Here is a 17575-nt window from a genome sequence, read left to right as displayed (position 1 = left end):
TATTGGAACATAATGAAAACATAAGGAACAAACATATAATGTGTGTTCATTTCAGTATTCAACAAGTCTCTTACAATTTATTAAAAAAATAAAATGCAAAACTAAAGTTATCTATTTTGTCTAAATGAGTCACGACCTAGGCAGGTACCTCGGTGAGTATGAGCAGGTTAGGCAGGTGCCTCAACAGGTCTAGGCACATTTTCTTAATTTTCAAACGTTTAGGCATTAACTGGGACTGTGGCCAGCCGCCTATCGTCTAGGCAGAGATTTTTAGAATAGTGATTTTAGTTCATGGACTAATTCTAAACAGGGTTCTAAATTTTAAACTTTACTCTATTATTTTTCGTCCACCTAAGCGATGCTAGGTGGGAATTTTTAGAACAATGATTTTAGTTCATGGACTAATTCTAAACGTAGTTCTAAATTTTACACTTTATTCTCTTTTGCCATTGCAATCGATATTCCACACTAATATTATTTTAAGTTTAGGCCTTCCATACTTTTTGGTCTACACCTGTAATCTCAAGATAAACACAAATCAACTTTTGCTAACGTTTTCTGTGGGCCCACAACTAACATATTTCAATTGGGCCCATTGACTTGTTTTATAATATTATCTCAAATTCACCAAAAACAACTGAAATTCCTCTGCGGAGAGAGAGACGATGAAGAACCCAAAGCGCGAACAAAAACACAAAAAGGGGTTGTACTTTCGCTCGCATTTCCGTATCGGGTATGTTAATTTCTCTCTCAATTCATCACTTCCTGCTCAAAGTTCGAACCTTTACCTCTTCACTGCCACTCTATCTTCTGGTTTTTTTTTTTTTTTAATTTTTTTTTAATATAATTGTGTAATTTTTTTAATTTCTGGACCTAAACATTTGCAGCGGCTCTGCGACTCCACATTGTCTTGGCCTGAATAATTTGAGCCGTTCGAAATTTTGAAGGCAATTTTTGTTACTGGTAAGCTCCTTTTTTAATTAAAATTGTAAGTTTGTTATTTTTATCTGTTTCACTGTCTTAAAGATCAATTTTTTTGGGGTATCGAACAATTTGAATTCATGCTTGTTGCTGGGTTTCTTTTAATCTTTTTCATTTAATTTACCTAATTTTTGGAAAATGACATGTGTCTTTTGTGGAATTTCGATTCGTTGTTAGTTTATGCCAAATTTTCATTTTTGTTCATTGATTTAGAATTCACTATCTTCAGCTAAACTCTGTAGTGTTAACTCTTTAGGAAGGATATGGAATTTAAGGAAAGACTTCCCCTTTCTCCGCCTTTCTCCGCTGCGTTTTTGGGACTAAAATCGCATGATGAATTATTTATAAATGGATTTTTCCTTGTTTATACAGTCTGAATGAAATGCCAACTTTTTGTTCCAAGTATTCACTTCTTTCCTCGGTTTGCAGATTGTTTGGGTGAAGGTTACTGGAAAACTTATTGTGTTTCTTTAACGATGGCAATGAAGCCCTCGAACATCTGGCTCCGGCGCCAACAGTGCCCATGTGGAGATTGGAAGTGTTACATTAAGTATGAAGGAGATGATTTGACATCAGTAAGCTCTCAGCATGTGAAGAGTGAGATAACTCAGTCTTCGTCATCATCAGAAGCTGTCTTCACTCCATATGTTGGTCAAATTTTCAAAACTGACGATGATGCTTTTGAATACTACAGCAACTTTGCCAGGAAGAATGGGTTTTCAATTAGGAAAGCGCGCTCGACAGAAAGCCAAAACTTAGGAGTATATAGACGAGATTTTGTTTGTTACCGATCTGGATTTAATCAACCGAGAAAAAAGGCCAATGTGGAACATCCTAGGGAGCGAAAATCAGTACGATGTGGATGCGATGCAAAGTTGTATTTGACAAAGGAAATTGTTGATGGTGCTTCGCAATGGTATGTTTCACAGTTTAGTAACGTTCATAATCATGAGTTATTGGAAGATGACCAAGTGCGCTTACTTCCTGCATATCGTAAAATACAAGAGGCTGATCAAGAAAGAATTCTTTTACTCTCCAAAGCTGGGTTTCCTGTAAACCGGATAGTGAAAGTGTTGGAGCTAGAAAAGGGGGTTCAACCTGGACAGTTGCCCTTCATAGAGAAAGATGTTAGAAATTTTGTTAGGACTTGTAAGAAGACTGTTCAAGAAAATGATGCTCTGCTCAATGAGAAAAGAGAGAATGATATGCTGGAACTTCTTGAGGCCTGCAAGGCTATGACTGAGAGCGATCCAGATTTTGTCTATGATTATTCTGTAGATGAAAATGAAAAGGTTGAAAATATCGCATGGTCATTTGGCGATTCCATTCGCGCATACAATGTTTTTGGTGATGTAGTTGCTTTGGACACTGCGTATCGTTCAGTCACTTATGGATTGCTCCTTGGAGTATGGTTTGGTATCGATAATCATGGCAAGGCAATTTTCTTAGGATGTGTGCTACTACAAGATGAAAGTTCTCATGCATTTGCTTGGGCTTTACAGGTTCGTGGATGTAAATTCTTTGGTCAATCCCCATCAGTCTTCTTGTATTTCCTTATGATTTTCTTCTTTTGAACAGGCTTTTATGCGATTTATGAGGGGAAGACATCCACAGACTATTCTTACCGATATAGACTCAGGCCTCACAGATGCTATAGCAAGCAAATTGCCAAATTCAAAACATGTAATATGTATATGGCATATTTTATCCAAAATATCCAGTTGGTTCTCTTTGCCCATTGGATCACAGTATGAAAACTTTAAAGCCGAGTTTGATATGCTCTCTCATCTGGAGAATGTTGAAGATTTCGAGCATCAATGGAACATTTTGGTTGCTCGGTTTGGCCTTGTATCCGATAAACATGTAGATTTGTTGTATTCTTACCGAGCATCCTGGGCATTTTCTTACATTAGAAGTTACTTTCTCGCTCGTACACTGACAGCGGAGTTTTCATCGTCATTGGAGTCATTCTTGAAACGAATTTTGAATGGTCAGACATGTCTGCAAGTATTCTTTGAGCAGGTAAGGTTTATTTGATCTTTTGGTGCATGTACGTTCAGATTTCGATAACTGCATCATTAAGTTCTGTTTTGGGATCTTGAAGGTTACTATCGCTGCCAACTTTGAGAACCAGACCAGAGAAGGGATGCAATACATGCATGTCAAGACCGGCATGCCTCTGGAAGAACACGCACGGAATATTCTTACACCTTATGCTTTCAATGTCTTACAACGCGAAATTGTTCTGTCTGAGCAATATGCAGCAACAGATTTGGGGAATGGATCCTATCTTCTGAGACACTACAAGAAATTGGACGGAGAGTGCCTTGTCATTTGGATGGATGATGAGCAGATTCACTGTTCCTGTAAGGAATTTGAGCATTCTGGGATTTTATGCAGGCATTCCCTTCGCGTACTAGTAATGAAGAATTACTTTCAACTCCCTGAAAAATATTTTCTGCTCCGTTGGCGGCTAGAAAGTTCCCTGGTTTCTTTGGATGATCAAAATGCTCAAATCAGCAGCGATGAGTGTGCTCGGGCCTTTCACGGGCTTACTGATACCCTATTGACAGAGTCACTGATCTCCAAGGACAGATTTAGTTATGTTCATAGCGAGCTTACGAGTCTTCTCGAGCATGTTAGGAAGATGCCTGTGATTGACGAATATGCTGCGATTGCTGCAGCTACTAACATCAGTGAATCTTAGTCGTCTTTGTTCATAAGATTCAACTCTGTGTATGAAATGTGGTGGTGTGGAAGGCATCAAATTGTAGTGACTAAAATCAATAAGCTCGCTCTCGAACATTTGTATACAAATTTTGGAGACATGAATACAGAATTTTTATCAACCCCGGTCAGCTCAAATTGTCTGGATGGGTGTCAAATTTTCAGTGTTATTTAGTTCCGGCTGTTCGGTAGATGTCCTTCCAACAGCAGCGGTTGTAATCCGGCTTTTTCCTTGTAAATTTGTTTAGTGATAAAGTTGCCTTGTTTCCAAAAATATAAGGCTTAAATGTTATAATGGTCCTGTGTTTTAGTCAGAGTCAATTTAGTCTCTGTGTTTTCAATTTGGCCAATTCGGTTCTTGTGTTTATCTTCGTGAGCCAATTAAGGAAATTTCCATCTAATATTTGTAAAAAAATTCATAAATTATTATAAACTTAGTTATATAATTATTTATTTGATTTACAATATTTAATAAAATTTAAAAATAAAAGAAAAATTATTCTCCTCCCAACACTCCGACTTCCTTCCTAACATTATTTCCCTCTCTTTTCTATGTCATAACCTTAATAATTTTTCAAATTTGAAGTTTTTTTTTCTCTTATTTGTGTTATTTCTCATTAATTTGCATTTTTGTAAAGAGAAAGGGTAATTGTATCTCTTATAATTTTTCTTATGAATTTTTTAACATATATTGAATGAAATGTCCTTAATTGGCTAATCGAGATAAACACAATGATTAAATTGGCCAAATTGAAAACACGGGAACTAAATTGACCATATGACTACAACACAGAGACCATTTTGACCTTTAAGCCAAAACATAATACATATGAGGAAAATTATTTCTGCACACTTTTTTCGTCTTCTGCACATGCATATTTATTTATGCATCTTGATCCTCCTCTGAATCAATTAATCAATGACCATAAATAAAAACAGGAGTGCATGGAACGAAAATGGTGTGCGGAAGGAAATCACTTTCTTATCGGAAAATAATGTAAATTGTAAGGTGCATTCTAAGATAAGTCACCTTCCAGTGTATATTGGGACAAATGGAGTTCACCGACCTCAATTTAATTTTCTGCATTGACAATGACTTGATGGCCGGATTGCAGACGCGACGTTTCTAATTTCCTCAATATCGTGATGTTGTCTTGATATCCTACATAAATGCAGTTTCCGTCCACTATTTAATCATGTATTGTCGGAATGTGTCTCTGGCACATCCCGACCTAGAATATCTACTAGGATTCCAAATCGAGCCGTGCTGGCCGACATTTAGAAGGCGACGAAGCTATAAATGCGATAATGTATAAAATATAAATAAATTAAAATCTAAAAATGGTTAAGCACACGAATGCGAGGTAAGAGCCTGGGAAATGTGACAGTCTCGCTATGAAACGGACGTCAATTTTCTAATAAAGAATGAATGTAATAATGTTGATATGTCATTTATAGAACATACGATATTAATGTTAATGAGAATAAAAAACAAACGTCATGCAAAATAAAAAATAAAAAAAAATCGACGATGGTAAAAAATGCTGCTTCTTTGTAAATATTCTTCAATTAAAGCTTCAGCAGGTTACATCATTGGTTTGAAACACAACAATGACCACGGCATATGAACAAAGACTTTCTCATCGCACATTATTGCAGAATGGGGTCACTAAAATTTTGAAAGTATCTGTAGGTTCTTATATAAAATTCAATGTCCTTCGTTGCCAAACGACAAGCACTGCTTTCACCAATTCAATGTTTTCTTTGCAGTCTTAATTGGTCATTTCTATTGACTCATGTCATATAAATTAAGAGTTCGGATTTCATTTTCTTTTCAACAGCTCAGATAACATGCTCTTTCATCTTTGGACACAAAGATCCGGAAAGGATCTCTGTTCATTGGATTGGACTACCAAGTCAATGAAAATTTCAAATTTGTAGTTTTAATTTTTTCATAAACGATAGGATATTTATAAAAGTACTATTACAATGTATATTAAGTCATCCGATAAGTTCTAATGAATTATGTTTTAATATCGAATTCATAATATTATATTTTTTTTTATCCGTATGATTCAAACACGAGACCTCCTCGAATCTGAGTGAAGACGTTATAGTACTAAACTAACTAATCATGTGGCCATGGCATTATTTTATATGAAGCCACACAAGAAAACGTCTGATTGGGGTTGTCGTGTTTAATGTCTCCCACTCCACCGTTGTTTTTAATTGCAATATTTGTGAGTGCTTGCCCCCAAGGAAACCAAATCGAGTGCCAAGTCAATTTCACTCTCATTATGCTCTCTCTGCCCTTTTTTTCATCCTTTTTCTGATTCCCATCAATTTTTTTTTTCTCAATTCAAAAAGGGAAATGGGGGTCGTAATGAAATTATATATTGGGTTGAAGGTAATATTAGGTGACATGAGAAATAGACCTTATTAATATTGCGTGTGACGGTAAGAGGAAAGTGTAACAATAGTCTTTTAAGTTTTGATCCAATTGGAGGAATGCATCTCACCTAAATTCGTGATCATTGGTCTTTTTGCCCATCAAAATGTATAGATATGGTCATTTTCGTCAACTCTGTTAAAACTTATGTCAAAATGAGTTACGAGTCACACACGTGAGGCTAATCAAAGAGCAAATATGAAAACCCAAATGAGAAAAATTGTAGCAATAGTCCCTCAACTTTAACTCAATTGGAGAAATGACCTCTCAACTTTAACCCAATTGTAGCAATGGTCATTCCAATATGACTCATTTTGACGGAATTCTGACGGAGTTAACGAAAAGAACATAGTTGTACGTTTTGATGAGTTAATTAAGTTAAAGGACCATTGCTTTAAATAGGTTAAAATTGACAGACTATTACTACAATTTTCTCCGACGATAACAACACATGACGAGAAAATCAGACAAGAATAAGACGATTTTGATGAAATAGATATCATGTTAGTAAATGGCGATGCATAGTTAGTTGGTGGTGCAGTGCAGTTTGTGTCTTGTTTCTTGTGACTTGTATGCTCACCTTATGAGAATGTTGTGCATCCCATTATGCACTTAATTAAGCTCGTTAAGATGTCAAGATCTCTAAGCTTTGTCGGATGGTCACTTTGTGCCTGCTAAATCAACACCAAAAAGTACAGAAAATATGCACACCTTGTTCCAACCATGGACATAACTGGACAGCTCATCATGTACACATGCAACTAAAGTCTATAAAGATTGTAGCATCAAGGTTTCGATGGAGGGCACAAAACATGATTAATTCTCCATTTAAATTTGGAATATGGATTATTAAAGTAGTGTTGCATTATCGGATGTATGTTGTCGAACATATATTTAGATCTTAATTTGGAATATAGAGTTACGACATAGTGTTTTATTGTCAGACTTGCGTTGTCGGACATATATTTAATTTAGACTTGAATTTATAATATGAATTCATAAAATAGTGTTTTGTTTACAGACATATATTTAGACTTAAATTATTTGCATATTATGATTTTGTCACATTTCAGATGTTGACCAACATGCATTGATTTCGGTATTCATTTGAATATTCGAGTTAAGATGTGTCATTTTGGACCATATTGTCTAATTAAAATAACAAACTATTGATAACCCGACAAACTAATGACGAAGAGAGTTTCTAGTAGCTTGACGAAGCACAGCACATACATCCACGTCTTACATATACACACATTCTTGACTGGTAGAATGCGTCTTATTCAAAGCATGATCAGACAAATTTGAAGTCTAGCACGAATTGGACTATTCGTTCGACAGTAATTGTCTTGTTCTGAAAGACCTGGAAACCAAGAGTCAAGTGAGCAATTGCTTGGTATCTTCTCCAAAGCTGGAGAAATTTTTAATTGTGATGAAAACACAAATGGTACATCATGTATTTTAATTGAAGTTGTGAGAAATTTTATTTTTTAAGTTATTAATTTTTTAGCATACATATCTAACCATTTATATAATAACACGTGATGTACTACTCCATGTACTGATCATATTGAAAAATCTCTTCCAAAGCTGGGGATAAACATTGCACAAACATAAAGCAAGAGCAAGAATCAAACATATCCATAAAATTAAATTTAAATTAAATTAAATTCAATGGAAAAAATTGAAATCAAGGATGTTTTATTATATTTGGTTTTTTTAATAAATGCAAATTTGGGCCTGTCCTTGGAACTAATTGAAGTCCTTGGATGCATACGTGGACTGGGATGTGAATACCTTTCCCCGTCTTTATCCAATCTCCAACCATTTGTTTGATGTGAGACATTTTGCGGAATCAGATCAGCCATTTATTATTAGGGGTGAAGTTTGTTAGATAATTATTATGCCCCAACTTAAAGGTATTACGGAAATAAGTTAACAATGTATATTAAAATAAAATTCTTCGTTATGTGAAGTATCATTTTATATATGGAGAGACAGACAAATATATACATTAAAGAGGTGTATTTAATTGAAAATTTGAGAGACTTTAATGGATTTACAAAATCCATAGATTTTTATGGAGTTTAATTGATTTGTAGATATTCCATATAAAATTTTGATTCAATTCCCTCGAAATCTCATAAGAAGAGGTGAGATTTGTAGATGCTTAAAATACACTAAAAAATCTCTCCAATTCTCTCTAATTCTTCAACTTTCTCAAATTCTTTAAAATCAATTTCTAATTGAATACACATAGAATGTTATGAACTTCTTTAAAATCCTAATTGAATACACTTGGATTTCTAAGGATTTTAATAAATTATCTTAAAATTCTAATTGAATACACCTTAAATTTCAAAGAATCACTTAAAATCCTGATTGAATACCCCTAGATTCATTAAAAGAATTAAAATCCCTCAAAATCACAATTAAATACATCTCTCTAAAAACGATTAAAAGGCCAGAGAAACAGCTAGGCAAACCAATATGTATCAAATTGACACACTTAAGTAAGCACGTCGCATCTTTATATCAGTAAATATGGTACAAATAACTTTATTTCCACGAAACCACAATCTTCTAGTTCACCCAACATACTTATGTAAGCCTGTCACATCTCTGTATCTAATGTGATCAGTAAATATAATACAAATATTTTTATCCCGCTCAGACCGGGGCATGGCTAAAATAATACAGAAGAAACAATACCCCAAAAATTCATCAAGTAAAAATAAAAGTAGTCTTTTACAAATAATAAAACTAAGTTGTTAGTTCTTATGATCTCACTGAAAATATCAAAACATGATTGACTGTTGGACTTCAAGTTTAATTCCTTCTTTCATTCTCCTAATGAAATCATCACACTTCTTGTTCAACTCCTCTGCACTCAGCACTTCAACCCCTTCCTCTTCATACAAATCATGATCGTCCACCACAACAGAGTTGTTTCTGCAGCGTTCATCTTCCTCCTCCGCAGCAATCAAAACCCTTTTTTTTTCTTCTACTGACACCAATATTTCATCTGCGCTTGCTTTCACTTGCTCGATTTCGACGTTGACAACTTCTTCCTTCGCTTTTGGAGATTTTGTTGCCTTGGTTTCTGCCAATTCAACTGCTTTTCTCCGGCTTTCGACACTCTTGAGATCGTGTTCTTCATTGGTGAGATTGGAACTTCCTGGTGGAGAAGTTCCAATGAGACCGGAGTTCTTCACAATGAACACCAAGAGTCCATTGCAAAGTAAAAACATGTAGTTCTTATCGAAATTTAGAGAAAATGTGAAGGAATTGAAGGAGTGGAGAAAGAAAGAGATCAAAGAAGAGTAAGAGAGCAAGATTGAAAGCACTGAGACAGAGAGTAAAAACTTGATCACTTTGTGGGATTGGTTGAATTTGAATTGGCCTGCAGATTGGATGCTTGAAATCTTGATAGAATCCATGGATATCGGAGAAATTGCTCGAAGGGTTTTCCGAAATCGCGATGAGATGGTGCACAAATGTGATCAAATCTGATCGCAGGATTGAACAGAGCCTCAGAGGCCTAGTGAGTAGAGAGAGCTTTTGGTTTTGCACTTGACAAGGAAGGAAGCTTTTGGGTGCTTTATATAAGTATAGAGTTGTGAATACAATGGAAAGAGATCTCTTCTCTCTTCCACCAAGGCTACTGGATTAAGTGATTCGGATATTTCAAATATCATTTAATGGTAAAAAATTATTACATCTTTTAAGGAATCAAAACAGGTAAGTCATTGAATGAGATTTCAAAAATCCAGATCACTTAATCCGATGATCATGATGAAAAAGATATGAAGAGAATCTCCTTCCGAACATAATAACCTTTTGGTGTGTGAACTTATTTTGATATTTTGCAAATTTGCAGTGGTGCCCTTCACAGATGTATAGACCCTAACTCAGTCAACTACCACTTTAATATTTCATTTTGATGACCAAGACTAAGTCAATGGTCTTTCCAAAAACAAAAAGTGAAATTTTATGGTGGTTCTTTTAGCTATCTTATGACTTTTCTCATTAAGGAAAGAAATTTTTACGATGTAAATACACTATTACGCTGACGATTCGTGTTAATAATATAAGAACATGTGATGTATATTCTTGTATTATTAGCACGAAATATTATCATGACAGTAAAACTATATCATCCAAAATTTTTTTGTGAAGGCGAAAAAATTTAATTTCATCTTAAAATTTTCACTTTATAGGATACATCTGTTGAGGTGGTAACTTTCTCTATTGGTGCCATACAATTGAAAAGGTCGTTAAAAAGTTTTTTCCTACATAAAGTATAAGTTCTGACTAAAGGATGGTTGAATTTGAACAGTTGGTTTAATTTAACATTTTGTGGGTCGGTAGATGACTAGTAATTTCAAGGGTTAATTTTAAGGATGGGACATTCAAGTTTGTTTGTTTTTCTTTTTTTTTAAATAAATGATATTATCTATATTAAGGAGAGGGTAGACTTAGCCTTACAATGAGCTAGTAATAATGTAGTTTAAATTCACATTTGGCGAGAACCGAACCTAAAATCTCTCACTTACAAGTAAAAAATAATATCATTAAATCGTAATACTAAGTGACAGGACATTGAAGCTTTAGTTTGGTTCAAGATTGCATATCTTCAATTTCGGCATATGGTTAGGCATGCATGTAATGAAAGTCAATAATTATCTCAATGGTAAGAAATTATGAAACCATTCCTTAATTCAAAGCATTCAAAACATTTTATGCTATTTTGGAAGAAGAACTTTAATGTTTGATGGAATATTAAAATCGTTGTTGAAATTCTACTAAGAAAAATAATATAAATGGACTACTCGACCAATTCAAAGTTATTATTACAACGTGACACCATTTTTTTTACATAATATTTTACACATGTTTTTATGGGGGATTACTTTGTAATGTATTTTGACAATCTGAACCGTCTATATTTTAAAACATTATTTATAAATCATCCTTGTAAAAACTAGACAAATCCAAAACATTAAGACAGTCATTTATAATGAAAAAAATGAACAAGTACTGTGCTACAAAGAAATTTTAAATCCTTAATCATTTTGGATGTCTAATTATTTTAGGATTGACTTGGATATTAAGGTTGACCTCCAAAACCTGGAGCCTGGAGGTTTGTTGAATCTTCCGTGTGAAAACGTCTGGAGCCTGGAGGTTTGTGGAACATAAGTGAGTGTTCACATTGCGGTGACTTGGATTTGCCACGTGTTAATCCAATCTTTTTGGTAACGATAATGATAGAGAGACTAAATTAGTTGATAAAAATAGAGAAACTAAAGAATATGGAAGTTGATGATTAGTTTATTATTTAAGCGTTAATAAACGTATTCATTTCTATTGATTATACATCAGTTAATTTGTAAATTGTGTTTACAAATTTAATCTCTCTAACGTTATCTTAATCCAAATTGTGTAAGAACAAATTCAAACTTATAGGCTGGTTAGGGATGGGCTTTGTGTGGGGCTGAGGCCTGGGATGGGCCAAATATGTCACTTCCAAAATGGGGTCAACAATCCTTGATGTCTAAGCATTTAAGAGTTGGCCCATTTTTAGGACAAGTTTCATTGTCATTGTTAAGGGGATAGATCTCCATTTTCTTCAAAAAATGGAGATTGGTTACGAAACTTACTTCATATTGAATTTCAACGATCCTAAATTTTTAGGATAAGTTTTCTTTTCATTATTAAGGGGATAGATCTCCATTTTCTTCAAAAAATGAAGATTGGTTACAAAACTCACTTCACATTTAATTTTAACGATCCTAATTATTTATTTGTTAAGTTGCACTTTATAGATCATCTTTGCAGATCATATGATGTGCCATCAATAGCAAATAAGTACATTAACTAATACTTAAATAGTAATCAAATCATCAACAATCACGTTATATGATTTACAAAATATAGTTTAGACAAAGTGAGTCACTCCTTTTGCTCATTCCACTTTCTATAGCCGGTTATCTTGTGCATATTAAGGGTGGTGCTACTCACACATCTCTTTTTACTTTCCACATACTCTTATTAATTTTTGTACTTTGATATTTTTCAATTCATTTTATTCAACGACCAAAAATTAATGTATAAAAAGTAAAAATGGGTGTGTGATAGGACCACCCTAATCAAATGCATGCATCCCTAGCCAATCTCCAAATAAACTAACAAATAACACTTTTAAATAAAAATTTACTCACTCTTTGGGGAGTGGTTAATATTAATAATCCCAATATGTTATCTCACCAAAAAGTGCAACATAATATTATATACTTTTGCTAACCAAATAAACAAAGCATGGTTCTGATATGTGAGATCTACTGAACCAACCAAGTGTGCACAGATATCACTCATTTAACAAAACATTATCTCAAAAGCTAAGCTATAAATACTCCTCTCAAATTATTCCTCAATTTTTTTTGAGCTTCATCTCCTCCCCTATTGCATGGCTACTCACCTGAGTACCTGTTCATCTTCTTCAACTTCATTCCCTCCCTCTTCATTCAAAAACCAGACACCCCACTTCATAAAGTTCATCACTTTGCTCAGAGAATCCCATTCCTCCAGATGGGTTTCTCAGATTCCCCTCAGAATCCCTGCCAGAAAGCACTTTCAGCTCAAATCCTCAAATGGGCATCCGCTCAATGCTGTGTCTTTCAATGACGGTTCGTTTCTTGGTTTTCTGTTGATTTTTTGCTACCCCTTTTGGCCTTTTGTTTAATTGTTTGAGTAAAAAGTTTGTTTATTTGCTTGATTTGCTTCCAAAGTGTGAATTTTCAGAAGATTATATTTTGATTGATTGATTGATTGGTTAGGATTGTGATTAAACCAGACAGACATGATCTAATTTCAATTATGTATGATGCTTTTTCTGACCAGTTTCAGAAAAGCACTTTTGACAACTGGAAATCATACTTCTAGAGTTCTACTTAACCTGGATTGAATGCTTATACATACAATTTTAGCAATAAAAACTACAATTAGTGACTGTAAAATAACTTGCTTTGGAAGTTATAGTGTTTTTCGGATTTCGAATCCACATAATTTTCATCTTGGTGCTCCATTTAGCTGTCTGCGATCTGTTGTGCTTTCATTTACTTGGTTAATTTTCTTTGTTGGGTTTATTACTGCTCAATGTAAAATTGGTATTTGGAATTTGTTCAGCTGGAAATACTCTGGGACAAGAATATACCGAGCCTCGTGGCAAAGCCTTTCCCATCTCGGATTCAGAAAATGTAGCATCTAATTTAAGCATAACTGTTGTTGGTGCTTCTGGAGACCTTGCAAAGAAGAAGATATTTCCAGCGCTATTCGCTCTTTATTATGAAGATTGTCTACCTGAGGTTACAGTATTCATCATGTCATCAGTTTTCACATGGTGATCGTACCAAACAAATGGCTAACTACGTTCCATATGCTTATATCTTTGTGTAGAATTTCATGGTGTTTGGTTATGCTCGAACTCAAATGACTGATGAAGAGCTAAGGAACATGATTAGCGGAACCTTGACTTGCAGGATAGATAAGAGGTATGTTGTCTTCCTAAGCAACGGTGAACATGCGGTTACATGAATTCTTTCTGTTATCTACAAATTGGCGTGCATCAATGACTCGCAGGGAAAATTGTGAGGACAAAATGGATCAGTTCTTGAAAAGATGCTTCTACCATGCTGGTCAATATAATTCCGAGGAAGATTTCGCAGAATTGGACAGCAAGATGATTGAGAAGGAGGTAATGCGTACTAGATCTTTTTCTCTTGTATGTTTAATATGAGCTAGTTTTGTACATGCAGAAAACTCATCGAATACTAGATAAGTTGATGTAAATTGGACATTTAAGAAACATTGCATAAAATTAAATCTTGCAGGAAACCTTATTACTATTTGAATGTACAGAGTAATTGTCTTTAAATAGATTCAAATCGACCAAGACTAGCTTAAAAGTTTATATCCGAGAACCGACCTTTGGGAAGAAACTCCTAGATAAAGAGCCTGAGCTTCAACTTCTTACTTTTATGAGATACTAATCTGAAAATATATATAATGGTGGTCTGGTAGATGTCATGAACAACCATTTAACTGACAGATATTGATGTACATCGACAAAAACTAACGTTTTATGACAAACAGTTTGATATCTTGGATGGTGCTCCTTTGCAGGCCGGAAGCAAGTCAAATAGGTTGTTTTACTTATCAATACCTCCAAACATATTTGTGGATGTGGTCAGATGTGCTAGCGTTAAAGCTTCTTCCGCGAATGGGTGGACGAGGGTAATTGTTGAGAAGCCATTCGGTCGTGATTCCGAATCATCTGCGGAGCTAACCAAATGTTTAAAGCAATACCTTGCTGAAGACCAAATATTTAGGTGAATTTTCTCTCATGCTTTATGAATACTCAGATTTATTTGATTTTAATGAAGAAGTTTGATCTTCTAAATACTTTTCAGGATTGACCATTACTTGGGCAAGGAACTTGTCGAGAATCTATCGGTGCTTCGCTTCTCAAATCTTGTTTTTGAGCCTGTCTGGTCTCGTAACTACATTCGTAATGTGCAACTGATCTTTTCTGAAGATTTTGGCACAGAGGGAAGAGGAGGGTGAGTTTCTTCGTCTACAATGTTGTATGGCATTAAATTATTCAATCACCCGACTGTGATTACCTCGTTTCCAGATATTTTGACAAGTATGGGATCATACGGGACATAATGCAAAACCATCTTCTGCAAATATTAGCACTGTTTGCTATGGAAACACCAGTCAGCCTAGATGCTGAAGACATTAGGAACGAAAAGGTGAATTTCTCTGTTTCCGATCTCTTTTATGTCAAAATTCTGGTTTTTAAGAAATTTTATCCCAGAATGTTATGGAGATCCTACCTTAATGTTCTCACCTTTGAGTTGATCATGATATATTTGATTGGGGGAGATGATCTGAACTTAGGTAAAGGTTCTACGGTCAATGAGGCCACTGCTGCTTGAAGACGTAGTCATTGGTCAATACAAGGGTCACAGCAAGGGCAGCAAATTGTATCCTGCTTATATAGACGACCCAACTGTGCCAAAAGACAGCCTCACCCCTACATTTGCCGCAGCAGCTCTCTTTATTGACAATGCCAGATGGGATGGAGTTCCTTTCTTGATGAAAGCAGGAAAGGCTCTCCATACTAAGCGGTATGTTGAAATGTCTAATCTCCCTAAGGATCATTTATTTTCGTATTCCCTCATATTGTGAGATGCAAATATTTGGGCAACCTGATTTTTTCGCTATGATTACTTAACCAGAGCAGAGATCAGAGTCCAATTCAGACATGTTCCGGGAAACTTGTATAAGAGGAACTTTGGAACCGATTTAGATAAGGCTACAAATGAGCTTGTGCTTCGTGTACAACCTGATGAAGCCATATATCTGAAGATCAACAACAAAGTCCCTGGTCTTGGAATGAGACTGGATCGAAGTGACCTGAATTTGCTTTACCGATCAAGGTACAATACTCGTAGGCATTAGGCTGTACGAAATGGTCTTAAATCTCCACTAAAATTTAGTAAACACTTAACCAAATGGGGATGCTCGTACTAGTAAAAGTATTTTCCCTAATTCTTTAACTTTTCTGCTTAATAATCACTTGCATAATGAAGGCATTATTAAGAGTATGGTTGCTTTGTGAAGGTATCCAAAAGAAATACCAGATGCATATGAGAGGCTACTCCTAGATGCAATTGAAGGGGAACGAAGGTTGTTCATTAGAAGTGATGAGCTGGATGCTGCTTGGTCACTATTCACACCATTGTTGAAGGAGCTTGAACAGAAGAAGATTGTTCCCGAGCTCTACCCCTACGGCAGTAGAGGACCTGTAGGACCGCATTATCTTGCTGCGAAGCACAATGTCAGGTGGGGTGATCTCAGTGATGATTGACACTTAGCAAAGTTACATAAATTTTGCTCTGCGGTTTTTGCATGCTAATGTCCGGTTCTTGTTCCCCGTTTTAGTCATTGATTCTCGTCAATGCAGATATTGAAATACTAAAACGTTTCTGTTTTGTGGTGGTAATTCTGGTGAATCATTGAATCATCACAGGACTTTGTGGATTTTACTCATGGTAAAACAATTTTAACTACTCTCAAGTGTGAACAGTATTGGTGAGATTATTGAATGTGTAATATTGGACCGCAACGGTGGAAATCTGTCTACGGACACCAAACATGCTCTCTAGACACAGAGCCTCCAATTTTCCCTCCCTCTTCTCGGAAATTCTAGATTCGGGCTGCCGGAAACTCTCACAAATAGGTCGGGCTAGCATGTTGGTCCCATGCCCAAAAGAAGGGCTTACAACCCATTACATTGTGTCATTGGTCATGGACAACATGGTGGCATTCCAGAAGGTGTAGGGAAGTCTCTCTCCACGCACAAGGCTCGCCCTTTGTGCGAGAGTAGCAGCACACAAAAACCTCCTCCCGTCTTCTTGCACCAACAATAGTGACTCCTCCTTCCCTCCTCGTAATCCGCTTGTCCTTTCTCTTAAATCTTGGTTCATAAGTTTCATGTTACAAATCCATCAACAATTTGAAAACTTAATTGTCTCTTTATAATTTTAATTTATTTTAACGAAACATTAAAATTGATTTCAGGTAATAGGTTCGAATCCCAGCAGTTTTTCCCATACATGTTTTTCTCTCTATTTGTTTCAACAACCTTCGAATTCAATGGCCATAAACTATGGCTCTGATACCATATGTAAGATTAATCTAACCGCAACCAAGATCAAAGATTAAGCCATAGAACTACCAGACATGATCAACAAACTAGAAATGCGTTTTTGCAATTCGAAAGACAAACATACCTGTAAAAATCGAAACAGAAGAAGCCATTGCATCCTCTAAACCGTGCACATTTTCTTCTCTCCTAATAATAGGCCTTTGGATCAATAACAGAGCATATTGTGAAAATAAGGGTCACTATTTATAATAGATCAATCTCAATGACTCTTATTAGAATCATCATAGGAAACCAACAATGGATCCATATTATATCACGATTGTATTACAGTTTCAATACAAAGTTTTAATCCAACAAAAAAGACAACTTACCACTTTCCAACAAGACTTTTCCATAACAATTTGAATCATTTAATTGAGTGTTGGGAATCAAAAAATTTAAGCCAAAATATCCAACGAAAGTAGATCGATTTTTTGTCGCTACAATCGGTTCTAAAAATCAATTTCATCTCAAAATCTAAGACTTGTCTCACGTTTAAGAAATCGAATAGTTGTATCTTGTACTCGCATAAAAACCCAAAAAAACACCAGAAATAGCAGGAATCTGACAATGGCAATGCTCTCTAGACACTGAGCTTCCAATTTTTTGGTCTAAAATGAAGACACGCAAGTCTCCCTCCCTCT

At 35.3% G+C, this 17575-nt stretch overlaps 3 protein-coding genes across 3 annotated transcripts; 2 read left to right on the top strand and 1 right to left on the bottom strand.

Moving 5' to 3' along the window:
• The first annotated feature begins 627 nt into the window (after positions 1-627).
• LOC137740135 (putative protein FAR1-RELATED SEQUENCE 10) lies at positions 628-3919 on the top strand. The gene is made up of 5 exons (XM_068479947.1): positions 628-733; positions 888-963; positions 1411-2483; positions 2560-3003; positions 3086-3919. The coding sequence occupies exons 3-5, from the start codon at positions 1458-1460 to the stop codon at positions 3686-3688; spliced, it is 2073 nt and encodes a 690-aa protein (XP_068336048.1). The 5' UTR covers positions 628-733; positions 888-963; positions 1411-1457; the 3' UTR covers positions 3689-3919.
• A 5036-nt stretch (positions 3920-8955) lies between these two features.
• On the bottom strand, positions 8956-9597 carry LOC137740461 (uncharacterized). Its single transcript, XM_068480322.1, has one exon. The coding sequence runs from the start codon at positions 9595-9597 to the stop codon at positions 8956-8958; it is 642 nt and encodes a 213-aa protein (XP_068336423.1).
• Positions 9598-12519: 2922 nt separating this feature from the next.
• On the top strand, positions 12520-16358 carry LOC137739339 (glucose-6-phosphate 1-dehydrogenase, chloroplastic-like). The gene is made up of 10 exons (XM_068478899.1): positions 12520-12843; positions 13343-13521; positions 13613-13707; positions 13796-13910; positions 14339-14544; positions 14626-14775; positions 14850-14970; positions 15119-15348; positions 15460-15660; positions 15845-16358. Exons 1-10 carry the CDS (start codon positions 12624-12626, stop codon positions 16089-16091), a joined length of 1764 nt encoding a protein of 587 aa, XP_068335000.1. The 5' UTR covers positions 12520-12623; the 3' UTR covers positions 16092-16358.
• Positions 16359-17575: the final 1217 nt, after the last annotated feature.

Source organism: Pyrus communis, chromosome 7, assembly GCF_963583255.1.
Source record: "Pyrus communis chromosome 7, drPyrComm1.1, whole genome shotgun sequence".
In the NCBI taxonomy this organism is placed as follows: domain Eukaryota; kingdom Viridiplantae; phylum Streptophyta; class Magnoliopsida; order Rosales; family Rosaceae; genus Pyrus; species Pyrus communis.
Note: the sequence above shows the minus strand (reverse complement) of the source record. Positions and strands in the feature narration are given on the sequence as shown.

Coding starts and splice junctions, on each gene's coding strand:
- LOC137740135 (XM_068479947.1), top strand. CDS start 1,458: ATGGCAATGAAGCCCTCGAACATCTGGCTCCGGCGCCAACAGTGCCCA. Junction 2,484..2,559: donor CATTTGCTTGGGCTTTACAG/GTTCGTGGATGT, acceptor TCTTTTGAACAG/GCTTTTATGCGATTTATGAG. Junction 3,004..3,085: donor TGCAAGTATTCTTTGAGCAG/GTAAGGTTTATT, acceptor GGGATCTTGAAG/GTTACTATCGCTGCCAACTT.
- LOC137739339 (XM_068478899.1), top strand. CDS start 12,624: ATGGCTACTCACCTGAGTACCTGTTCATCTTCTTCAACTTCATTCCCT. Junction 12,844..13,342: donor TGCTGTGTCTTTCAATGACG/GTTCGTTTCTTG, acceptor GAATTTGTTCAG/CTGGAAATACTCTGGGACAA. Junction 15,661..15,844: donor AATTTGCTTTACCGATCAAG/GTACAATACTCG, acceptor TGCTTTGTGAAG/GTATCCAAAAGAAATACCAG.
- LOC137740461 (XM_068480322.1), bottom strand. CDS start 9,597: ATGGATTCTATCAAGATTTCAAGCATCCAATCTGCAGGCCAATTCAAA.